Genomic DNA, 27,040 nt, shown 5'->3' on the forward strand with positions numbered 1-27,040 from the left:
TGCATTGGCAATGGTAGTCTTATAAACCTAGTCTAAATATCCAATTAAAAATTCACCAACTCTTTTTTCTGAAAGTACTGCATTTGCTACTGTGGTTGGCCTTTAGTTCAATCTGAAGATCCAGTTACTGAGCAATAAATTTCTACTCTGCAGTCATTAACTCTGCGTATAAAAGCAAAATCAACTTCAAATGATATAAACTTCAAAGGCATTAGATATTTGATGTTTAATTCTGTCCATTTTATTTGCAGTGCTGGATAATGTAATCCTGAATTTATTTACAAAATCTATCCTACAATTATCAGTGGCCGTAATCCTTTCCCCTCCCTCAACCAAAACATTCTGCGGCTAAGCGATGAAAGGGAAAGTTGTCAGCGAAGTTCTGGCTTTGTCTAACTTGAATGATACCAGCTGACATTTTCCTTGCTGGAGCCAAACAGAAAGCATCTGCCATAAATAGACTACAGGGACATCTCTTTAACAGAACTAACCAGGACTAAAATGATTAACCCTGTACTGTCCAGTCTGCTAATCCAGCTATTTAGTAATACTGTACCATGCAATAATAAGATGATTGCAGAAAAAAAAATCAAAAGTCTCTCATACTGGCTAGAAGAATTGAGTCTTATTATTCAGTAAGAAAAACATAAAAACCAGGAAATCTGAGGTTTGATTTGCCAACACTCAGTGTCTAGACACGTGAATCTAGATTGGGTACCCAGATGACATTTTGGACAGTTGCCAGCATAAACCATTGCCCTCAAAAGGGAAGTAAAAGGGACTGGATTAAAAATGTTACTATTTTATTGAAGCCCTGCCCTAGCGTATAATGGGCTCGCACATTCTCCTTCAACAATGCAAAATAAAATCAGAAAATGCTGGAAAACTCAGCAGGTCTGGCAGCACCGGTGGAGGGAGAAACAGATTTATTGTTTCGAGTCCATATGACTCTTCTTGAGAGCTCTGGAGAGTCATGCGTACCCAAAACGTTAACTGTTTGTCTCCCCACAAGGGCTGCCAGACCTGCTGACATTCTCCAGCATCTTCTGCTTTTATTTCAGATTTTCACAGTATTTTGCTTTCTATTATAGTAGAATATTAACACAGGCCCTTTACTCATGAAGACTTCTCTATCAAAGACCACATAACACCTACTATATCTGGACTTGTACTACTAACTCTTCCTGTTGCAAAGATAGCTGATTAAAATTACACTTCAAACAATCACAATTATTCAAGCCTAGGCAATTGGTTTTTGGCAACATTTTCAGGGATGAAAATTCAATCAACACATGGAATATTTAATCATCTAAAACTATCCATATCATCGTCCAACTTATACCCAAGAACATACTTTACAAAGTGTTGTGTAAAAGAAAATAAATTAACAATGACAAACTTGAACAATATATTGATGTGACCACAAGTTACAGTCGCGCTGTGGATATTCTCATTACATTAAAACTACATACTCAAAAGAATGATGCTTAGGAAAGAAAGTTGTTATAAGGTGATATTTGGAATTCTGAAACTAATTTCATTGAAACAAAGGTTTGTAAGGAATTTAAAAATAAAAGACTTATTACATCTTAGAACCGATGTCTCAAAATGCTTTACAGCCAATCATGTGTAGTCACTGTTGTAATGTAGGAAGAATAGTTTTTAAAATCTGAAGGAATTGCAGATGGTGAACAGAATAAGCCAATTTCCTCTAGCTGGGTGGTCAGTGACAAAAACCTATCAATGTAAATATGTCACCAAGAGAGTGAGGCAAGAGGTTGGGAGAAAATGTTTTACGCAGATAATGGTGATTGGTGCTTCGCTGCAGGAAGTGAATGAGGCAGAAATTGAACAAATCTTAAAACAAGGGAAGATTTTGGGCAATGGAAAACGTGCGTGGTAGTAGATCCATTCTGGTTGGGTTGAGCAAAGAGCTGGAACAGACAAGGCGTGCTGAATAGTTTCCTGTCCTACTGTAAACTCTGGTCCCAAATATAAAGGCTGGAGTTATTGATGACAGGATAAATTGCTTCTATTATAATAATAATAATCTTTATTGTCATAAGTAGGCTTACATTAACACTGCAACAAAGTTACTGTGAAAAGCCCCATGTCAGCCCACTCCGGCACCTGTTCGGGTACTCAGCAGTAGGAATGTCCAAATTACCTAATAGCATGTCTTTCGGGACTTGAAATGAAAATCACAAGGAGGTGAAAGGAAACCGGAGCACCCGGAGGAAACCTACGCAGACACGAGGAAACAGTGACCCAAGCCGGGAATCAAACCTGGGACCCTGGTGCTGTGAAGCCATAGTGCTAACCACTATGCTGGATCCTGCAGTCTGTTTCTCTGTTTCTTCATTCTCCGCTTAACTGTCTGAACTGCCTGCTCAGTCAGACCATTGAAGGATGGATGGTATGGGGCGATTCAGGTGTGTTTCACCCCATTGGTGCATATAAACACCTGGAATTCCTCATTGATACAGCGACTGTCCTGCATATCTAAGGCCAATACAAAAATAAAATCATAAAGTGGTTGCAGCTCAGAAGTAGGCTATTTGGTCTACCAGGTCTGTGTTGGCTCCCGGTAAGAGCTACTCAACTAGTCTAAATCCAATGTCCTTTTCCTCATTGCCCTACAATTCTTTTATCTTTAGGTAATTATGCAATTCCTTTTTGACAGCCATTATTAAGTTTACCTCACCCCTCTCAGGCAGTGCATTCCAGATAGAACATAGAACATTACAGCGCAGTACGGGCCCTTCGGCCCTCGATGTTGCGCCGACCTGTGAAACCATTTGAAGCCTATCTGACCTACACTATTCCATTTTCAACCATATGTCTATCCAGTGACTACTTAAATGCCCTTAAAGTTGGCGAGTCTACTACTGTTGCAGGCAGGGCGTTCCACACCCCTACTACTCTCTGAGTAAAGAAACTGCCTCTGACATCTGTCCTATATCTACCACCCCTCAGTTTAAAGCTATGTCCCCTTGTGTTGTTCATCACCATCCGAGGAAAGAGACTCTCACTGTCCACCCTATCTAACCCTCTGACTATTTTATATGTCTCTATTAAGTCACCTCTCAGCCTTCTCCTCTCTAACGAAAACAACCTCAAGTCCCTGAGCCTTTCCTCGTAAGACCTTCCCTCCATACCAGGCAACATCCTAGTAAATCTCCTCTGAACCCTTTCCAAAGCTTCCACATCCTTCCTATAATGTAGTGACCAGAACTGCACGCAGTACTCCAGGAGCGGCCGCACCAGAGTTATGTACAGCTGCAGCATGGCCTTGTGGCTCCGAAACTCAATCCCCCTACTGATAAAGGCTAGCACACCATATGCCTTCTTAACAGCCCTATTAACCTGGGTGGCAACTTTCAGGGATTTATGTACCTGGATGCCGAGATCTCTCTGTTCATCTATACTACCAAGAATCTTGCCATTAGCCCAGTACTCTGCATTCCTGTTACTCCTTCCAAAGTGAACCACCTCACACTTTTCCGCATTAAACTCCATCTGCCACCTCTCAGCCCAGCTCTGCAGCTTATCTATGTCCCTCTGTATCTTATAACATCCTTCAGCACTATCCACAACTCCACCGACCTTCGTGTCATCTGCAAATTTACTAACCCATCCTTCTACACCCTCTTCCAGGTCATTTATAAAAATGACAAACAGCCGTGGCCCCAAAACAGATCCTTGCGGTACACCACTAGTAACTGAACTCCAGGATGAACATTTGCCATCAACCACCACCCTCTGCCTTCTTTCAGCTAGCCAATTACTGATCCAAACCGCTAAATCACCTTCAATCCCATACTTCCTTATTTTCTGCAATAGCCTACCGTGTGGAACCTTATCAAACGCCTTACTGAAATCCATATACACATCAACCGCTTTACCCTCATCCACCTGTTTGGTCACCTTCTCAAAAAAGTCAATTAGGTTTGTGAGGCATGACCTACCCTTCACAAAACCGTGTTGACTATCGCTAATCAACTTGTTCTTTTCAAGATGATTATAAACCCTATCTCTTATAACCTTTTCCAACATTTTACCCACAACCGAAGTAAGGCTCACAGGTCTATAATTACCAGGGTTGTCTCTACTCCCCTTCTTGAATAAGGGGACAACATTTGCTATCCTCCAGTCTTCCGGCACTATTCCTGTCGACAAAGACGACATAAAGATCAAGGACAAAGGCTCTGCAATCTCCTCCCTGGCTTCCCAGAGAATCCTAGGATAAATCCCATCTGGCCCAGAGGACTTATCTATTTTTACACTTTCCAAAATTGCTAACACCTCCTCCTTGTGAACCTCAATTCCATCTAGCCTGGTCGACTGAACCTGAGTATTCTCCTCGACAACATTGTCTTTCTCCAGTGTAAACACTGACGAAAAATATCCATTTAACGCTTCCCCTATCTCCTCTGATTCCACACACAACTTTCCAGTTGCATGATAGAACCGTTTTCCTTCATGCCTCTGTTTTTTGTTGTTGATCCTTTTAAACAAGTGTGCTCTGGTTCTCAACCCTGCTGCCAACAGGAACAGTTTCTCTCTATTTACTCTGTTCTGGCACTTCATAATTTTGAGACAACACTCAAGAAGCTCAACAATATCCTGGTTAAAGAACCCGCTTGATTGACAACCGATCCACTCCTTCCATCAGTGACGCACAGTGGCAGCAATGTGTACCATTTATAAGAGGTACTGCAGCAACTCATCAATGCCCCTTTAACAGCAGATTCCAAACCTGAAACTTCTACCACCAAGAGGGACATGGGCAGCAGGTGCATGGGAACACCACCACCTGCAAGTTACCCTCCAAGTCACACACCATCCTGACTTGAAACTGTATCGTCATTCCTTCACTATTACTGGATCAAAATCCTGGAACTCCCTTTCCAGCAGCACAATGGGTGTACCTACTCACATGAACCACAGCTGTTCAAGGCAATGGCTCACCAACATCTTCTCAAGAGTAATTAGAGATGATCAGAGAAGTCTGCAGAGGGATTTGGATAGGTTAAGTGAATGGGCTCGGGTCTGGCAGATGAAATACAATGTTGACAAATGTGAGGTTATCCATTTTGGTAAGAATAACAGCAAACGGGATTATTATTTAAACGATAAAATATTAAAGCATGCCGCTGTTCAGAGAGACTTGGGTGTGCTAGTGCATGAGTCACAGAAGGTTGGTTTACAAGTGCAACAGGTGATTAAGAAGGCAAATGGAATTTTGTCCTTCATTGCTAGAGGGATGGAGTTTAAGACTAGGGAGGTTATGTTGCAATTGTATAAGGTGTTAGTGCGGCCACACCTGGAGTATTGTGTTCAGTTTTGGTCTCCTTACTTGAGAAAGGACGTACTGGCGCTGGAGGGTGTGCAGAGGAGATTCACTAGGTTAATCCCAGAGCTGAAGGGGTTGGATTATGAGGAGAGGTTGAGTAGACTGGGACTGTACTCGTTGGAATTTAGAAGGATGAGGGGGGATCTTATAGAAACATTTAAAATTATGAAGGGAATAGATAGGATAGATGCGGGCAGGTTGTTTCCACTGGCGGGTGACAGCAGAACTAGGGGGCATAGCCTCAAAATAAGGGGAAGTAGATTTAGAACTGAGTTTAGGAGGAACTTCTTCACCCAAAGGGTTGTGAATCTATGGAATTCCTTGCCCAGTGAAGCAGTTGAGGCTCCTTCATTACATGTTTTTAAGGTAAAGATAGATAGTTTGTTGAAGAATAAAGGGATTAAGGGTTATGGTGTTCGGGCCGGAAAGTGGAGCTGAGTCCACAAAAGATCAGCCATGATCTCATTGAATGGCGGAGCAGGCTCGAGGGGCCAGATGGCCTACTCCTGCTCCTAGTTCTTATGTTCTTATGTTCTTATCAGTAAATGCTGGCCTAGAAAGAAAGTTAAAAAAATCTCTCAAACTTTTCCATGGAGAACAGACTAGCTTTGCTTATCTAGGTGAAGTGATGTGAATGCCCTTGACATCAAGGCAGCATTTGACAAGAGTGTAGGTAGCATCAAAGAGACCTAACAAAACTGGAGTCAATGGGAATCGGGGAAAACACTTCAGTGGTTGAAATTATACTTTGTACAAAGGAAGACAATTGTGGTTGTTGGAGGTGAAAAATCTCAGTCCTGTGACATCAATGTAAGAGTTCCTCAAGGAAGTGTCCTAGGCCCAAACATCTTTAACTGTTTCATCAATTACATTCTTCCATCATAAGGTCAGCAGTGGGAATATTCACTGATGATTGCACAATATTCAGCACCACTTGCAACTCCTCAGATACTGAAGCAGTCCTTGCCCATATGCAGCAAGACCTGGCCAACTTTCAGGCTTGAGCTGAAAAGTAGCATCATTCATGCTACACAAGTGCCAGGCAATGACCATCTCTAACAAGAGAGAATCTAAACATCTCCCCTTGACTTTTAATGGCATTACCATTGCTGAATCCCCACCATCAACTTCCTGGAGGTTACCATTGACCAGAAACTGAACTGCACAAGCCATATAAATGCTGTGGCTACAGGCACAGTTCAGAGGCTAGAAATTCTGTGGACAATAACTCATCTCCTGACTCTCGTAAGCCTGTCTATGAACTGCAAGGTTGAAGTCAGGAATGTGACCAATCCTTGCTTGGATCCATACAGCTCCAACAACACTCAAGTAGCTCAACACCATTTAGGACAAACCAGCCCACTTGATCGGCAGCCCATCCACCACCTTCAATCTCCATTCTGTCCATGATTGGCACACAGTGGTAGTACGTGCATTCCCCAACCCGAAACAATAGTTTAATCAGGAGATTGACTCCCTACTGAAGGCCAGGTCTGAGGCGTTCAAGTCAGGCGACCCTGACCTACACAAGAAATCCAGGTACGACCTCTGCAAAGCCATCAGGGATGCCAAGAGACAATACCAGACTAAGCTAGAGTCACAGACTAATGACACAGACTCTTGTCAGTTGTGGCAAGCTTAAACAACAGAACGGGCTACTAAGCAAAGCCAAGTAGACTCTCCGGCAGCAGCGCACCCCTCCCCGACGAACTCAATGCATACCATGCTTGCTTCGAGCAGGAAACCATAAAACAGTTGTCAACTGCCCCGTTCACTTTTGCCAACAGCCTCGGACTCACCCATACTTACCGTCACAGCTTCCGAAGTCCGATCAGCCATCGTGAAAGTTGAACCCTCAGAAAGCAACAGGTCCTTGACGTGCACTCAGATACTGCACGGATCAACTGCTGGGTGTATTTGTAGACATTGTCAACCTCTTCTTACTCCGTTCCGCGGTTCCCACCTGCTTCAAGAATACCACTATCATATCAATGCCAAAGAAGAACCAGGCAACGTGCCTCAACGACTACCTTCCGGTGGCCTTGACAGCTATCATTATGAAGTGCTTCGAGAGTTTGGCAATGAGACACATCAACTCTATACTCCCAGAATGTCTTGATCCACTACAACCGCATACCGCCACAATTGGTCCACAGCAGATGCCATCTCTCTGGCCCGACAATTATCCCAGCAGCATCTCAACATCAAGGATTCCTATGTCAGACTACTATTCACTGACTACAGCTCCGCATTAAACACCATATTTCCCAGCCAAGCTCATATCAAAACTCGAAAACCTAGGGCTTGGCTCCTCCCTCTGCAACTGATCCTCAACTTTCTGACCCATAGACCATAATCAGCAAGGATAAACAATAACACCTCTTTCACGATAGTCCTCAATATCGGGGCCCCGCAAGGCTCCGTACTTATCCCCCTGCTATACTCCCTATAGGCACACACGACTGCGGGGCAAAGTTTGGCTCCAACTCCATCTACAAATTTGCTGATGACACAATCACAGTGGGTGGGATCTCAAACAAAACGATGAGTCAGAGTACAGGAGGGAGCTAGAGAACCTAGAAGAGTGGTGTAACAACATCAATCTCTCCTTTAACATTAGTAAAACTAAGGAGCTGGTCATTGACTTCAGGAAGCGAAGTATCGTGGTGCCGAGGTAGAGATGGTTGAAAGCTTCAAATTCATCACCAACAATCTGTCCTAGCCCACCACATCAATGCTACGACCAACAGCGCCTATACTTCCTCAGGAAACAAAGGAAATTCGGCATGTCAACATTGACTCTTTTTTACAGATGCATCATGGAAAGCACCCTATCGGGCTGCATCACAGCCTGGTATTGCAACTGCTTGGCCCAAAACTGCAAGAAACTACAGAGTCGTGAACACAGCCCAGTCCATCATGCAAAATCGCCTCCCATCTATTGACTCTGTCTACACCTCCCGGTGCCTTGGTAAAGCGGGTAGCATAATCAAAGACCCCACCCACCCTGGTTATTCTCTTCCAACTTCTTCCATCGGCAGGAAATACAAAAGTCTGAGAACACGGACTACCAGATTCAAAAACAGCTTCTTTCCTCGCTGTTGACTCCTGAATGACCCTCTTACGGACTGAACTGATCTCTCCACACATCTTCTCTACTGAGTAGTACTGCCCTCCATATGTTTCACCCGATGCCTGTGTATTTACATTGTGTATTTATGTATGTCCTATGTTTTTTCATGTATGGAATGATCTGTATGGACTGTATGAAGAACAATAATTTTCACTGTACCTCGGTACACATGACAATAAATCAAATCCAATCCAATGTCAGCAATGTGTACTATTTACAAGATGATATGCAGCAACTCACCAAGGTTCCTTTGAAAGGACGTTCCTAATCCGTGACTCTTCCACCTAGGACAAGGGCAATAGATGAATGGGAATACCATTGGGAATGGGGCTGGTTTAGCTCACAAGGCTAAATCGCTGGCTTTTAAAGCAGACCAAACAAGCCAGCAGCACGGTTCGATCCCCGTACCAGCCTCCCCGGACAGGCGCCGGAATGTGGCGACTAGGGGCTTTTCACAGTAACTTCATTGAAGCCTACTCGTGACAATAAGTGATTTTCATTTTATTTTCATCTGCAAATTACCCTTCCAAGTTACACACCATCCTGATTTGGAACAATATCGTCGTTCGTTCACTGTTTCTGGATCAAAGTCCTGGAACTCCCTCGCTAACAGCACTGTGCATGTACACGACATTACAGGGATTGGAGCACTTCATCAAGGTAGCTCACTGCCACATTAAAATGCTGACCTATTTGCAGCATCAACATTTCAGAATGTATTTTTATTAAGTTCTTTGTCTCCAGAACCATTCTTGTAAATCTTTTCTTATCCACTATCTCTTCCTCTTAAAGAATATTACTTCCTATAGCTCTAATTCCGCTCTTTTATACTTCTCTCTTAGATTTGGAGTGGCTCTGCCTGTCGACATTGGCGACTATGGCGAGTAACTCACCTCCTGTCTTCCCAGAGCCTGTCAACAAGTCAGGATTATGATGGAATATTCTCCACTTGACTGGATGACTTTGGCACCAACTGCACTGAAGTAACCCTACATCTTTCAGGACAAAATAGGTTGCTTTATTGGTACCATATCTGCCACCTTAGACATTCCCCCCCTCCACCACTGACAGACAGTGGCAGCAGTATGCACCAAATATAAGATGCACTGCAGTAATTATCATAGATTATCATAGAATTTACAGTGCAGAAGGAGGCCATTCGGCCCATCGAGTCTGCACTGGCTCTTGGAAAGAGCATCCCACCCAAGGTCAACACCTCCACACTATCCCCATAACCCAGTAACCCCACCCAACACTAAGGGCAATTTTGGACACTAAGGGCAATTTATCATGGCCAATCCACCTAACCTGCACATCTTTGGAATGTGGGAGGAAACCGGAGCACCCGGAGGAAACCCATGCACACACGGGGAGGATGTGCAGACTCCGCACAGACAGTGACCCAAGCCGGAATCGAACCTGGTCGGTTTTGACATCACCTTCTAAACCAGCGATCTCAACAATTAGAAAGACGAGAGCAGCAGGTAGTCATAGAATTTTACAGCACGGAAAGGCCCTTTGGCCCATCATGCCTGCGCTGGCCATCAAGCATCTATTATAATCCAATTTTCCAGCTCTTGGTTCGTAGCCTTTTTTTTTAAATTTAGATTACCCAATTATTTTTTCCAATTAAGGGGCAATTTAGCGTGGCCAATCCACCTACTCTGCACATTTTTGGGTTGTGGGGGCAAAACCCACGCAGACACGGGGAGAATGTGCAAACTCCACACGGACAGTGACCCAGAGCTGGGATCGAACCTGGGACCTCAGTGCTGTGAGGCGGTTGTGCTAACCACTAGGCCACCGTGCTGCCCTCTTGGTTCGTAGCCTTGATTGCTATGGTATTTAAGTGCACAACTGAATGCTTCCCGCCTCTACCACCTTTCAGGCAGTGAGTTCCAGATTCCCACCACATTCTGGGTGAAAAGGTTTTTCCTCAAATCCCCTCTAAATCTCTGGCTCCTTACCTTTATTTATGCCCTTGGTTATTGACCCCTCAACTGAGGGGAAAGGTTTGTTCCGATCTACGTTCTTCATAGTTTTGTACACCTCGATCAGGTGTTACCCCCACCCCCTCAGCCTTTGCTGCTCTAAGGAGAACAATCCCAGCTTAAGTCTCGGCAACATCCTGGTGAATCTCCTCTGCACCCTTTCCAGTGCAATCACACCCTTTCCATTGCGTGGCGATCAGAACTGCGCACAGTACTCTAGCTGTGGTCTAACAAGCATTTTATACAGCTCCATCATAACCTCCGTGCTCTATGCCTCAGCTAACAAAGGCATGTATTCCATATGCCTTCTCAACCATCTTATCTACCGATCCTGCTGCCTTCAGGGACATATGGACATGCATCCCAAGGTCCTGGTTTTCTGTACTTCCTCGTGTCGATCGTTCATTGTATATTCCCCTGCCTTGTTAATCTTCCCAAAATGCATCACCTCACACTTATCAGGGTGAAATTTCATTTATCACTGTTCTGCCCATCTGACCAGCCCGTCTATATCACCCTGTAATCTAAGGTTTTCCTCCTCGCTATTTACCATACCACCAATTTTTGTGTCATCTGCGAACCTACTGATCGTACCACCCACATTCCTCTCTAGGTCATTAATGTACAGCAAGGAATCCAGCAACGGACCTCCGGTGGCGTGGGCACGCAGGGTGGCCGCAGCGCGAATAGCTCCCGCCGGTGGCCGCGAGTCGCGGCGATTTCGGGGAAATCCCGGAGTTTCAACGCACCCCCCGACTGCCGAAGGCCTTTGGGGCTGTCGCGAGCAGCCAGGGACATATTAAAAACCGCATTAAAAACCAGTGAAGAACCCCGCGCGGGTGTTGGGGCGGCGGGGGCTGAGGTCCTGGGCCCAGCGCGGTGTCGGGGCCAGAGCAGCAGGGGCGGAGCTACGAGGAGGCAGGTTCGAGTCCAGGACACCATGTAAGAGCGGTGTCCCACAAAGGATGGCTCCCACTTAGGAGGAAAAAAGAAGGCTGGAACCTGGTCCCAGGGGAGTTCTGGATGAGTACAGAGGGGAAAGGAAGAGAGCTGGAAGATTTAAAGAAATTTAAAGAAGTTTGGTGAAGTTTTTTTTCCTCCCTTTTGTCTTTAAAAAAAAAAGAATAATTCAGATTGATTAAGGACAGGAGGGTGGAGGGAGAGAGAGAAGAGAAAGAAAGTGAAAAACAACAAGCTGCTGAAGGATGCGAAAAGCAGCGTCGAAGAAAGGAGGAAACGCGGGGTCGCCGCTGAAGGAGAAGACGAATAAAAGTGGTGATAGGATGGCGGAAGCCGAACTCCAAAGCGGGGCCACACTATTTACGGTGGAGAAGATGGCCGAGGTGATGGCGGTGGAGCTGGAAAAAGAGTTTGCGAGGCACATGGAGGCCTGGAAAAAGGAGACAGCTGCCGCATTGAAGTTACTGGTGGAGGAGGCAATCGGCCTAATAATTGCCCCGTTGAAGGTGGAGGTGGCAAAGGCATTGGCCAAGGTGAGAGAGCAGGGCGAGAAGATGAAAGAAGTGGAGGAAGCCATGTCACGCCACAGCGACCAGGTCACCTCGATGGGAGATGAGTTGCGGAGGGCTGTGCAGATTAATAGAGGTCTCCGAGCAAAGCTGGAAGACATGGAAAACCGCTCAAGGCGGCATAATTTGAGAATTGTGGGCTTGCCCGAAGGGACAGAGGGCCCAAGGCCAACACAATACTTCGCTAAGAAGTTGGCGGAGCTGATGGGGGAGGGTGAGAGCTCCTCCAAGTACGAGCTAGACCGAGCCCATCGGTCATTAAGGCCGAAGCCCAAAGTGAACGAGCCGCCAAGGGCAGTAATTATCTGCTTTCATACGTTTTGCATGAAGGAGAAGGTGTTAAACTGGGCGAAGCAGAAGCGGGAGATACTATGGGATGGTACTACGGTCCAGATCTACCAGGACTTGACGGTGGAGTTGGCAAAAAGACAAGCGGCGTTTGGGTGAGTGAAGGCGACGTTGTACAAGAAGGGGGTACGGTTTGGTATGGTGTACCCAGCGAGGTTGAGGGTAACGTATAACGGCAAGACTTTTATTTTGAGACAGCGGATGCGGCTGAGGCGTTCGTGATGGCAGAAGGCTTGAGACAGACATGAAGAGCGGAGCTGGAAGAGAGACTGTGGACTGTGTTTTGAACAGCCGGAAAATGTATAAATGTTATAACTTTCATTTTACGGATTTGTATTGTAATCTACTTCTCTTTGTATTGTTATAGAGTTTAAGTTAATGGTGGGTTGATGGGTGCTCTGTGTTGCAACGGTTAAATGTTATGTTAGTGAATTGTATGGGTTGGATTGTTGGGTTTGTTTTTTTTCTCTGGGACTGCGTGGAAGGGGGTGATATGTCTTGGCGGGGGGGGGGGGGGAGAGAGAGAGAGAGAGAGAGAGAGAGGAGGAGCCACCCGCACTAGCTAGCTAAATTCAGTCAGCTAGTGAACGGAGGTGAGAGGAGAGGAGGGCTGCGGACATTGGAGCCTGGATAGCAGGCGTCAATGGGCCTACGAGGCGAGCGGAGAGAGAGGGGGGGGGGGGGGGGGGGGGAGGAATGGGTTGGATGCTGGGGGATGTTGCTTTCTGGGGAAAGGTAGGGGGAGTTTTCGGGAGGGGGGGGGAGGGGTTCGATGTTAACAATGGACAGGGGCAGGTCAGGCTTATGGGGCAGGGCCCAGCGGTATGTTGATGGTGGATAAGAAAGGTGGGGGGGGGGGGGGGGGGGAAGAGAGAGAGAGAGAGAGAGAGAGAGAGAGAGGAGAGAGAGAGAAGAGAGAGAGAGAGAGAGACAGAGAGACAGAGAGAGACAGAGAGAGACAGAGAGAGACAGAGAGAGACAGAGAGAGAGAGACAGAGAGAGAGAGACAGAGAGAGAGAGACAGAGAGAGAGAGACAGAGAGAGAGAGACAGAGAGAGAGAGAGACAGAGAGAGAGAGAGACAGAGAGAGAGAGAGACAGAGAGAGAGAGAGACAGAGAGAGAGAGAGAGAGAGACCCCCAGTAAGGATAGTTACGTGGAACGTGAGAGGGCTAGGAGGTCGCATCTTAAAAGTCTGAAAACCGATGTGGCAATGCTGTGGGAGACTCACTTGAGGGTGAAGGACCAGGTGAGACTTAAAAAGCATTGGGTTAGCCAAGTGTTTCACTCTGGATTTGATGGAAGGGCTCGAGGGGTAGCAGTGTTGGTCAGCAAAAGGGTACGCTTCCAGATGGAGAAGGTGGTGGCAGATCAGGGGGGTAGATGTGTGATTGTGGCCGGGGCGCTGGTAAATGTTTACGGTCCCAACTGGGACGATGCGGGATTTGCGAGGAAGGTGTTTGGAGCCATTCCAGACTTGGACACACACAAGCTGATTGTGTGTGTGGGGGGGGGGGGGGGGGGGGGGGGGGGGGCAAAGGCGCTAGTTGGGCTAATGGTGGAAATGGGAGGGGTGGACCCTTGGAGGTTCCTGCACTCAGGGGAACGGGAGTACTCGTTTTTCTCAGCAGTCCATTGGGTATACTCGCGGATTGACTTTTTTGTGGTGGGAAAGGCTTTTCTGGCTGGAGTCAAGGGGTCGGAATACTCTGCAATTGCAGTGTCAGATCACGCACCACATTGGGTGGATATGGTGCTGGAGAAGGGGGTAGTGCAGAGGCCGGGGTGGAAACTGGATGTGGGGCTTTTGGGGAACCAAGTATTCTGTGAAAAAATTGAAAAGGTAATTAAGGAATATGTAAGATTCAAATGTACGTGTAAGGTGTCAATGGCAGTCGTCTGGGAGGCTCTAAAGGTGGTAGTGAGGGGTGAGGTAATTTCGTTTAAGGCCAGGGTGGACAAAGAGGAGAGGCTGGAGCGGCAGAGGCTAATAGATGAGATGTTGGAGGCAGATAGGAGTTATGCGGAGGATGGGGACCCAGTGATGCTGGGAAAGAGGAAGGAACTACAGGCGAGCTTCGACCGACTATCCACCAGGAAGGCTGTGCGCCAACAGAGGCGAGCGAGGGGTGCAGTTTATGAACATGGAGACAAGGCGGGGCGTATGTTAGCAGGTCAGCTCCGGAGGGAGGCAGCAGCAAGGGAAATTCTTCAGTTAAGGGATAGGTCCGGGAAGTTGGTGGTGGCTCCGGAGCTGATTAACAAGGTTTTTGAGGAATTCTACGAGAGGTTGTACAGGTCAGAGCCACCCGGGGGAGACGGTGAGATGCTGGAATTTCTGGATGGGTTGGAGTACCCGAGGCTAGGGGAGGGAGACAAGGCTACATTAGAAGGAGCAATACTGGAGCAGGAGATAAAAGACGCGATTGGGAGGATGCAGTCGGGGAAGGTGGCAGGGCCGGATGGGTTTCCGGTAGAATATTATAAAAAATTTAAGGATAAGTTGGCACCCTGATGGTAGGGATGTTTGAAGAGGCGATAGGGAAGGGAGTGCTGCCACAAACCTTGGGGCAGGTATCGATTTCACTGTTGCTTAAAAAGGATAAGGATCCGACGGAGTGTGGGTCGTATAGGCCCATTTCACTTCTTAATGTGGACGCAAAGGTATTGGCAAAGGTACTGGCGGGTAGGCTGGAGGGTGCCGCGATTTCTGTTTATTTTTCAATGCCTACCGGTTTTCCTGCCAAAGTCTTTTTTCAGGGAGATTGAGGTGAGGATTACCTCGTTTATATGGGGAGGGAAGGTGGCCAGAGTGAGGAAGGTGCTGCTATAGACGGGAAGGCAGGCAGAGGTTTGGATCTCCCGAACCTGATGTACTACTACTGGGCGGCGAATGTGGAGAAGATGCGAAGCTGGGTCAGAGGGGTTGATTCCCAGTGGGTCAGAATGGAGGACAGTTCGTGCAGGGGGTCGGGGGTGAAGGCACTAGCAACGGCCCCGCTCCCGATAGCTCCGGGGAAATACTCAGGGAGTCTGGTAGTAATAGCTTCATTGAAAATCTAGAGGCAGTTTCGCCAACACTTCAGGTTGGGGGCAGGGACGAGGGAAATGCCAATCCGGGAGAACCACAGATTTGAGCCAGGGAGGTGGGACGGAAGCTTTCGGAAATGGGAAAAGAAGGGGATTAAGACTCTAAAAGATTTGTTTCCTCGGGGTCGATTTGCAGGATTGAGGGAGCTGGAAGCGAAGTATGGGCTGGAGCAGGGAGAAGTGTTTAGGTATATGCAGGTTGGGGACTTTTGCCAGGATACAGAGCTTCCCGGAGGAACCAGCCTCCACGTTGTTGGAGGAGGTGCTGGCGGCAAGTGGACTGGAGAAGGGGACAGTGTCAGCGATATACGGAGCTATGTTGGAAAAGGATAAGGCACCACTGGAGGGGATCAAAGCGAAGTGGGAGGAAGAATTGGGAGAGATTATAGAGGAGGGGGTCTGGTGTGAGGTGCTCCGGAGTGTGAATACCTCCACCTCGTGTGCGAGGTTGGGGTTGACACAGCTGAAGGTGGTGTACAGGGCACACCTCACGAGGGCAAGGATGAGCCGATTTTTTGAAGGGGTAGAAGATGTGTGCGAACGTTGCGGGGGGGGGGGGGGGGGGGGGGGGGGGCGCACTATTAACGTTCATATGTTTTGGTCCTGTCCAAAGCTTGGGGAGTACTGGAAGGAGGTGTTTAGGGTAATTTCCAAGGTGGTGCATGTGAAGCTGGACCCGGGTCCCCGGGAGGCCATATTCGGGGTGTCGGATCAGCCAAGGTTAGAAACGGGTGCGGAGGCAGATATCATAGCCTTCGCCTCATTGATCACCCGAAGGCGGATCCTGCTGGGATGGAGAGCAGCCTCTCCAACCTGTGCTCTGGCGTGGCGAGGGGACCTGTTGGAATACTTGACCCTTGAGAAGGTTAAGTTCGAACTGAGGGGAAGCTTGGAGGGGTTCTACAAGTCATGGGCACTATTTATTATGCACATTCAAGAACTGGATAACATCGAACATTAGTTTGGGGGGGGGGGGGGGGCTGTGTATGTTGAAGATGGGTATGGGTAATCCCCGATTCCTTTTTTTTTTCTCTTTGTCATTTGTTTATGTTGACATTCGGGCTGATGTCTGGGCATGATGGGAGGATGGGATCGTTGTTACTGTTATGGGGTTTGAGATATTTGTTGTTGGTTATTGATTGTTGTTGGGTGTAAATTCGGGAGAAAAATTGTGAAAAAGGAGGAGAATAAAAATATTTTTTTTTAAAAAGGAACCCAGCAACGATCCCTCTGGTACACCACTGGACACAGGCTTCCAGTCACAAAAACAACCTTCAACCAACACCCTCTGCGTCCTGCCAATAAGCCAATTTTAGACCCAATTTGCCATGGGCTCTTACCTTCTTGATCATTCTCCCATGTGGAGATCTATGGCAATAGCACCACCTGCAAGTTCTTCTCCAAGCCAAATCCCATTCCCTTTTTTTAATATATTTAGAGTACCCAATTTTTTTTCCCCCCAATTAAGGGGCAATATAGCGTGGCCAATCCAGCTAACCTACACATCTTTGGGTTGTGGGGGTGAGACCCACGCAGACTCGGTGATAATTTGCAAACTCCACATTGACAGTGACCCGGGCCACACCCCACTCTAACAACACTGTGGGTGTATTTGTACCAGAAAGACTATACGTTTCAAGAACGTAACTCACCATCACCTTCCTAAAGGCAATTAGGAATTGGCAACAAATGCAGGACTTGCCCACGGTGCTCACATCCTACGAAATATGCATAATCAGGGTAACATGGTGGTTAGCATAAATGCTTCACAGCTCCAGGGTCCCAGGTTCGATTCCCGGCTGGGTCACTGTCTGTGTGGAGTCTGCATGTCCTCCCCCTGTGTTCGTGGGTTTCCTCCGGGTGCTCCGGTTTCCTCCCACAGTCCAAAGATGTGCGGGTTAGGTGGATTGGCCATGCTAAATTGCCCGTAGTGTCCTAATAAAGTAAGGTTAAGGGGGGGTTGTGGGTTACGGGTATAGGGTGGATACGTGGGTTTGAGTAGGGTGATCATGGCTCGGCACAACATTGAGGGCCGAAGGGCCTGTTCTGTACTGTACTGTTCTATGTTCAAAGACCGCTCCCACCCGGCTTACTCACTCTTCCAACTTCTTCCATCGGGCAGGAGATACAGAAATCTGACAACATGCATGAACAGACTCAAAAACAGCTTCTTCCCCGCTGTTTCCAGACTCCTAAACGACCCTCTTATGGACTGACCTCATTAACACTACACCGATGCCGGTGTTTATGTTGTTACATTGTGTATCTTGTGTTGCCCTATTATGTATTTTCTTTTATTTCCCTTTTCTTTTCATGTACTTAATGAACTGTTGAGCTGCTCGCAGAAAAATACTTTTCACTGTACACGGTATGCGTGACAAATCCAATCCAATCCAAAAATACTAAAACAAAATCCATGAGTGGGATTTTCCAAGCCCACCCACCGTGGGAATCATCGTGGGAGGACTGAAAATTTGACAGGCCAGGAAAGGGTGTGGATTCAGGCGGGAATTTCAGATCCCTGGACAGTCGGGACCGTAAAATTCTGCTCTATGTCTCCTTTCAATTTCTGAACTTATAAATAATGATTTCAGAGCTAAAGACACTAAATTAGTAACTATACATCACTTTGACTGATCAGAGGTTGGACAATTCTCAGAAATAATTTTATTTATGTGGAACTTTAACCAGCAGAATCGCAATTTGCATTTGGTCCCATTTTCATATTTATAATTTTGTTTTCACCGAGGAATGGTAGTTGGTACTGGCAATCTACTTGAGCAGCTGGAATAAGTATCAAGCACGATCTGGGCTAAGAACCATCTGTTTATCATGCCATACAGACGAGGCCTAATGATTAGCAATGTCTGGAGATCACTGAAAGGGTAACTTGCAATGCAATCAAGTCAAAAGAACTGAAATAATTTTAAAATATGATAAATACACAGAGGATAAATTCACATCACAAAGAGAGACAAACAGGAAATCAAGTTGGCCATCATTGCCTTGCTCCTTTCATAAAATGAATTCTCAAATGTCCCAAGAGATTGAGAAATATGAAAGATTATACTTTATGGACTTTGTGTTTGATCTCAAGTTCAAATCTCTGGCTTCACATGCAGGAATACATCCAACCGTCTGGATAAGGACCAAACGTCTTCTACTGAGCATTATTGGTGGACGGTTTCCTGTAGCCCCATTGCAAAGGCTAGTAAACTTGATCCCTTTCTGTTCAACAGCCAGGCAATCGAGAGAATTTGATGACCTGTGCATTGGAAGGCAGCCCAAACTACATATAGCCCATGGGTGATTTCTTCCCCATCAAGTCCACATATTAAACAACTATGTACCCCCAGTCACTGTTACTAATATTAGCTTTTTTAGTTCCAGATTTCTTTTTCAACTGATTTCAATTCTCAAACTAATTTGGACTAGATCTGAAATTCTACAGACTGTAAAATAGCCACTCCTCAACCTGCTTGCACAAAGGTTATTCTCATCACTTTGATAGTAAAGGTACATAATTGGAGCAAAAGATGAGAAACTTTCATCTGAATCTAACAGATAGTCATGGGTTCAGGACCCCACTCAAGAAATCTGAACATAATCTGGGCTGACACATCAGTGCAGCACTGAAGGAGTATCAGAGGTGCCATCTTTTGAATGCCATGTTAAACCAAGACTCTGTCTGCCCTTAGGTGGACGTAAAGGATCCCAAGCCCACGAGGTGAAGGTTATTAGCAGAATTCTCCTGTCTCCTGGCAAAGCTTATCCTCAAAACTAATTATTTGGCCACTGTCTCTGCTATAAATTTAGATTACCCAATCTTTTTTTTCCCGATTAAGGAGCAATTTAGCGTGGTCAATCTGCCTACCCTGCACATCTTTTTGGGTTGTGGGGGTGAGACCCATGCAGACATGGGAAGAATATGCAAACTCCACATGGACAGTGACCCAGGGCCAGGATCAAACCCAGGGCCTCGATGCCATGAGGGAGCAGTGCTAACCACTGCACCACTGTGCTGCCCTTCTGTTTGTAGGATATTGTTATATGTAAACTTGTCACATTTCATACAGACAACGAAAATAGGAGCAGGAGGCCATTCAGCCTTTGAGCCTGCATCATCCTCCATTATGATCATGGCTGATCATCCAACTCAATAGCGTAATCCTACATTCCCCCATATCCTTTGATTTGCTTCACTCCAAGTGCCATATTTAACTGCTTCCTGAAAACATACAATGTTTGGCCTCAACTACTTCCTCTGGACATAATTCCGCACGCTCACCACTCTCTGGGTGAAGAGATTTCTCCTCACCTCTGTCTTAAATGGTCTACCCCGTATCCTCGGACAGTGGTGATTCTGGACACTCACACCATCGGGAACATCCTTCTTGCATCTGCCATGCCTAGACCAGTTAGAATTTATAGGTTCCCATGAGATCCCTCCTCATTCTTCCGAACTCCAGTGAATACGATCCTAATCTAAAGGGTGGTGAGTGCCTTGAATGCCGGTTGCTGGGGAGGTTGTGGAAGCAGACACATTAAGGCGTTCAAAGGCATCTTGACAAACACATAGATAGGGTGGGTATAGAGTGATATGGCACAAGGAAGTGCTGAGGTTTTTGGCCAAAGGTTGGTATCTTTACCGCTGTACTGCAAGCTTACCTTCAGTGGCCGGTGTAAGAGGACACCCAGGTCTTGTTGCACATTTCCCTCTCCTAATTTATGCCATTCAGATAATAGTCTGCCAACTCATTTTTTGTTACCAAAGTGGATAACCCTGGTATTTATTCCAAATTACACTGCATTCTGCCCATTTATTTTCCCACCAACTCAACTTGCCCAAATCACACTGAAGAATCTCTGCATCCTCCTCACAGCTCACCCTCCCACCCAATTTTGTGTAATCTACAAATCTGGAGATATTACATTTTGGTCCTTCATCTTAAATCAGGTTTTCAAACTATTTTTTCCAGGGCCCACTTTTGCCAACCGGCCTGACCGTCGGGACCCATGCCGGCTGACATTCATGGCCCACGCCAAGTTCACTTATCTTTAATGTCAAAGAAGAGCCAGTTTGGTCCTCATGATCTCACTTGAGTCAGGTTCATAGAAGAGGGCAAAGTGCATATCGTTACAGGCTTCAGTCAGTTCCTTTGTGAGAAGAGATAATCCAACCTTGCACATGTATGTCATCGGAAGGGCAACACCAACAAAATGCTTGTTTTACTCAGTACAGGATACTCCTGCGAGATGCTACTCCAGAATGCTGACAGCCTCATTGGTGTTTGCCGTGTGCTATCATGGGTCAGGTACAGCAGTGTAGTCTTTTCATTTGGAGTCAGCTGTAAGTTAATAACTGACTCTGAGCTCACAACCTCAAAAGGAATGTTTCACCCACCACTTCTCTTTCAAAATCTCAAAATTCTCCTCTCATTTGCCAGTACTTCTCTGCATATAACACACATGGACTTTGCATCCTTATCTGCTATTGGCACAATCGACCAATCCATACCTCAAGAAATCGTCTTTATACTGCGTTGTTCCCGAGTTAGGTTTATTCTTTGCAGTCTGTTAAACAGATTCCCTGGAATTCTGTACTGAGCTAACACTAGAACTGCTTGTACGGCCCTGTACTTTTCTGGGCAGCTGTCTCCTGCAGATTCTGTATAAGATCCTGTCACTAGGCACACTGCCTATTTAAGAGGTCTCTGGCCGTCTCTTACTTTTCAAGAAAACAATCCAGCTTCACAGTCCTCTTGCCAGCAGCTAGGAAATGAAAGCAACTTGCTCCATATTTGGCGGCAAAGGTACGTACAGGTGTACGTGCAGGGCACGTGACCTTAGCTGCCGCTTCTGACTGGAAGACTCAACACAGACTCATTTATTTTCATTTAAAAAGGCGGCAGCAGCCGCCATTCTCAATGTAAAAGCCGGTAATGATCGTTGGGCACTTCACCCCGATTGAGGTCACCATGTGAACGGCACGACCAGTCACTCCATGACCCTCCAGACACCACAACCCACCCACGAATCACAACCCGGACTTTGAAAAACCCTGATTTTCATCATTGATATATCTTGTGAACAGCTGAGATTCCAGCACTGATCCCTGCGGTACCCCATGAGTCACTGCCTTCCATTTGAAAAAAAGACCCGTTATTCCTACTCTCTGTTTCTGTCTGCCAACCAGTTTTCTATCCATCTCAATATACTACCCTTAATCCCCTATAATTTTAACAAGCTAATCTCTTATGCAGGACTTTGTCAAAAACCTTCTGAAAGTCTAAATAAACCACATCCACTGGCTCCCCTCGTGAACTCAACTAGTTAATTCCTCAATGAATTGCCAGTAGATTTGTCAGGACATGATTTCCCCTTCATAAATCCATGCTGACTCTGTCCAATCCTGTACTGTTTTTGAAGTGCTCTGCTATAAAATCTTTCATAATAGATTATAGAATTTTTCCCATTAATGACGTCATGTTCACTGGTCTACAATTCTGTTTTCTCTCTACCTCCCTTTTAAATAGTGGGAGTTACATTAGCTACCCTCTAATCTGCAAGAGCTATTCCAGAATCTATAAAATCCCAGGTGACCACCATGGATTAACTATTTCAAAAGCCACTTCCTTAAGTACCTTGGGATGTAGGTTATCAGGCCCTGGTGATTACCAGCCTTCAATCCCATCAATTTACCCAACACTATTTGTCTACGAATATTGACCTCCTTAAGTTCCTCCCTCTCACTAAACCCTGCGTTCTCCAACATTTCTGTATCTTATTTGTGAAGACAGAACCAAAGTATCTATTTAGCTCAGCATTTCTTGTGTCCACCATTATAAATTCCCATTTCTGGACTGAAGGGGGTAAATAGAAAAGACATTTGTCTTCACCAATCTTTTTCTCTCTCATACTATAGGAATTTTTTTAGCAGTTTTATGCTCCCTGCAAGCTTATTCTCGTACTCTACTTTCCACTTCTTAATCAATCCCAGGTCCTTCTTTGCTGAATTCTAAATGCTCTCAATCCTCAGACCTGTTGGTTTTTCTTGGCCAATTTGTAATCACCTTCCTTGATCGAATACCATCTCTAATTTCCCCTGTAAGTCAGGATTTTACTTTTGTGCCGGACAGAAATAAATAGTAGCGGTTCCCCCATGGCTCTTGAATGGTTGCCATTGCCTATCCAGTCACCCCTTAAAGTCCTTTCCCAATCAATCATAGCCAACTCCACGCCTCGTATCATCGTAGTTTCCTTTGTAAGATTCAGGACCCCAGTCTCCGAATCAACTCCTTCACTCTTCACCTTGATGAGAAAGTGACTAACTTAAAAACTGCTCAATTGGCTGCATAGCGTACTGTGACAATTTGAGGCCGTGAAAAGCATTAATGAATAAAAGTGATTTACTTTTTAAATCTGCTAGTCCATTTAATAATCACACGGTTGTTTGATAGATTCTTACCTATTATATCAATATCTTGAGGATAATTCAGAGAGCGAAGACATTGTTCTAATTTTCGAAGGGATCCCTTCAAATCACAGTTGTCATCTTAAGTCTACAACAAGAAACAGGGTGATATAAATAATAATAAAAGCAAATTACTGTGGGTGACATAAGCAGTCAAAAGTATTTTAGGCCTCATGTCACATCAACAATAATCTTTATAATAATAGTCTTTATATCAATAGTTAGGCTCACGATTAACACTGCAGTGAAGTTACTGTGACAAAAGCACCCTGGTCGCCACATTCCGGCACCTGTTCGAGTACAGAGGGAGAATTCAGAACGTCCAAATAAACTAACAAGCACGTCTTTCGGGAATTGTGGGAGGAAAGCGGAGCACCCGGAGGAAACCCCACAAGACACGGAGAGAACGTGAAGACTCCGCACAGTTACCCGAGCCGGGAATCGAACCCAAGCCCCAGTGCTGTGATACCGTGCACACATCCTCGCTCCCCCCCACCGTCCAACCACCTCCATAAAATAGCCCTAAGAACAGGAATAAAACTCCTTATACCTCTGGGGCTGGTACTAAATTGAGATCTGGCCCACACACTTCTCAAACTAACATGATCTTATCACTAAATCAATGGCCAGATACGACCTACCATCATCATTCCTATGTACTGTATGCCCTGTCCCACCAGCAGGACATGCACAGCAGAGGTGGTGACCCATTGGTCTACAGTTGGGAAGGCGTTGCCTGTGGCTTATCCACATTAGCTCCAGACCCTAATAATGCTCAAGGTATGAACTCAAAGGAACCTCTTGCCATAGACCACAGACTGCAACCTTCTCAGCTGATGAATCAGTGCTCTTCCATGTTGAACATTAATGGTAAAAGCACCAAGGAAGGTGATTCTTGGGGGGGGGGGGGGGGGGGTGGTGTTAAGGTAGGGGGTCAAGGGCTCTGACCCCAGGGCCAAGGGGGTTTGAGGGATTCTGACCTGGGGGGGGGGGGTCAAGGGCATTGCAGGACTATACCCTGAGGTACAGTAGCCCTGACCCTGGAGGGTCATGGGGGTTTGAGGGCTCTTGACCCTGACGTCGGAGGTAAAGGGCTATGACCGTGGGGATGTGGTCCTGACCCCAGGAAAGAAGGGGTTTGAGGGCTCTGACCCTAAGGGTCGAGGTGGTCAATGGCCCTGACCCCAGAATTTTTTTTGGGGGGGGGGGTTGTTGGTGGTCCTGATCTCAGGAGTGAGCAGGTTTGAGGGCTCTGCCCCCGGGTGTCGGTGAACCTGACCCTGGATATGGTGGCTCTGACCCCTGGGCCGAGGAGGTTTGGGGTTGTGGCCCTGACTGGGGGGGGGGGGGGTGGGGGTGGTGGTCCTGAGCTCGGGGTTGGGGGTCCTGACCCTAAGGGTCCGTGGCTCTGACCGTGGGGAGGACCCCAGGGGGTGATGGGAAATGGAGAGAGGATGTGGGAATGTGGTCCAGCCAGCTTCTCCCGGGGTTAACATTGAGCGGCAGAACACCTCGCTGCCTTCTCCTGGGATGGCCAGCGTGTCAGCTGTCAAAGCTCTCTCACCTATCGTTGCGCTCCCGCCGATCCGCTTCTGAATTGTTTAACGGCCTCTGGGCGCCGGATGGGGTCCGCCAGGTACTCGCGCGCCGCCGCCCGGGTTTTGAAATTTGATTGGCAGGTTCTCGCTAAGGCCGCTTTGGTGCTTCCCCCGCTCTCTTCGCGCGGCGGAGCCGGCCGCTCGCCATTCCGCGCCGCACTTTCCCAAACAAAAGAAAGTTCCCCCCTCTCTCTCTCTAGTTTATGTGCAGCTGGCAACCGTTCTGGTTTCAGATCTTGAACACAATCCCCTCTCCTCCCAACCACGTTTTTCCTGCTGTTCCTTTCATTCGATCGAATGTGCCGCTTCAATTGCACAATAAGGACCTTGACGCTACAACAAACTTATGCATTTATATAGCGCCCGCAATCGAGTGCTCTATGCCAAGCTGCATTCCACAGGAGAGTTATGAAACCAAACAAGACAAACCAAGCCACATAAAAAGAAATATCAATAATAATCTTGATTAGTGTCACAAGGAGGCTTATATTAACACTGCAACAAAGTTGCTGTGAAAATCCCCTAGTCACTACGCTCCATCGCCTGTCCGAGTACAGTACACAGAGAATTCAGAATGTCCAATTCATCTAACAAGCACGTCTTTTGGGACTTGCGGGAGGAAACCGGAGTACCCGGAGGAAACCCACGCAGACACGCGGAGAATGTGCAGACTCCACACAGACAGTGACCCAAGCCGGGAATCAAACCCGGGTCCCTGATGCTGTGAAGCAACAGAGTACTAACTACTGCGCTGCCCGCCAAACATATTAGGTCAAATGGCCGCTGGCTTGACGCCACGAATACATTTAGAATTTGCTGAACTCAACTTGCCAATTTGTCTATTGTCTTTGGTGATGATGGTGCTCACATTAACCTTATCCCACCCAACTTTATCTCACCCTATCGCTATATCCTTCTCAACCTGCCCCTCGCATACTCTTAAATATATTTATACTCACCGCGCCTCAACTATTCCTCCATGGCAGCAAGTTCAACATTCTCACCACTCAATGTGTAAAGAAGTTTTTCCTCAATTCCCTATTGGATTTATTAGTGACGATCTCATATGATTCCCGAGATTTGGACTCCCCACAAGTGAGAACATTTTCTCACATCATCATGCAAGTGCCTCAGAATTTTTAATACCTAATTTAGGTTAATCCACACCCTTTTGTTTTTAAAAAGAGAAAAGAGCCGAAGTCTGTTTGTACTTTCCAGATAGCAAGAATCTCTCATTTCACACGTCTTTTTAAAAAACAATTTTTCGGGATGTGGGCGTCACTGGCCTGGCATGGATTTGTTGCCCATCACTAATTGTCCCTTGAGAAGGTCGTGCTGAGCCACCTTCGTGAACCGCTTCAGTCCCCGTTGTGTAGGTGCACCCACAATGCTGTTAGGGAGGGAGTTCCAGGATACTGACCCAGCGACAGTGAAGGAATGGCCGATATATTTCCAAGTCAGGATGGTGTTTGACAAGGGAAGCTGCCAGGTGGTCGTTTGTCCAGGTATCTGCTGCCATTGTCCTTCTAGATCGTAGTATTCGTGGGTTTGAAGGTGCTGTCTAAGGAACTTTGAGGAGTTACTACAGTGCATCTTGTAGACGGTACACAGGGCTGCCGCTGTTCGTCGGTGGTGGACGGTTTGAATGTTTTTGGGAGGGGGAGCAATCAAGCGAAGATGCTTTGTCCTGGATGACGTCGAGCTTCTTAAGTGTTGTTAGAGTGGCACTCATCCAGGTAAGTGGAAGTACTTCCATTACACTGAATTCTACATCCTAATGTTAGCCCTGTTGCCTCACGGCACCGAGGGTCCCAGGTTCAATCCTGGCTCTGGGTCACTATCAGTGTAGTTTGCACATTTTCCCCGTGTTTGCGTGGGTTTCGTCCCCACAACCCAAGATGTGCAGGGTAGGTGGATTGGCCACGCTAAATTGCCCCTTCATTGGAAAAAAAATAGAATTGCGTACTCTTAATTTTTTTTTTAAATTCATAGTGCAGGAGGCCATTTGGCCCATTGAGTCTGCACCAACCCTCCAAAAGAGCACCCTAACTAGGCACACACCCAACCTATCCCTGTAACCATGTAACCTCACCTAACCTTTGGACACTAAGGGACAATTTAGCATGGCCATTCCACCTAACCTGCAAATCTTTGGAACTATGGGAGGAAACCAGAGAAACCCACATAGACATGGGGAGAAGGTACAAACTCCACACAGTCACCCAAAGTTGGAATTGAACCTCGGTCCCTGGCACTGTGAGGGAGCAGTGCTAACCACTGTGCCATCCAATTCTGTGAACAAAAGGCCCATTTCTTGACTCTTGTATGAAAGAATGGCACCGATTGGGTCATCAGAGCTGATGTCAAACCAATACAAAAATGATGATGTGAAATGACACACTGGTGCAAACACATGACAATGGTGCAAAATGGATTGAAAACAGAAAACTGAAATCAAGAATTCCAGCTCTAAAAGCTGCACAATTTTAAAATGAAACAACTTAAAGTTTCATTTTAAAATG

At 46.4% G+C, this 27,040-nt stretch overlaps 1 protein-coding gene across 1 annotated transcript in view; it reads right to left on the reverse strand.

Moving 5' to 3' along the window:
* The window catches only part of cep44 (centrosomal protein 44), a 109,830-nt gene that overhangs the window by 71,105 nt on the left and 11,685 nt on the right, over window positions 1–27,040 (reverse strand). The window contains exon 2 of the mRNA XM_038803907.1: window positions 22,915–23,002. Within this exon, the coding sequence (XP_038659835.1) occupies window positions 22,915–23,002 (88 nt within the window). The remainder of the gene's footprint in view (window positions 1–22,914; window positions 23,003–27,040) is intronic.

Source organism: Scyliorhinus canicula, chromosome 8, assembly GCF_902713615.1.
Source record: "Scyliorhinus canicula chromosome 8, sScyCan1.1, whole genome shotgun sequence".
NCBI lineage: Eukaryota > Metazoa > Chordata > Chondrichthyes > Carcharhiniformes > Scyliorhinidae > Scyliorhinus > Scyliorhinus canicula.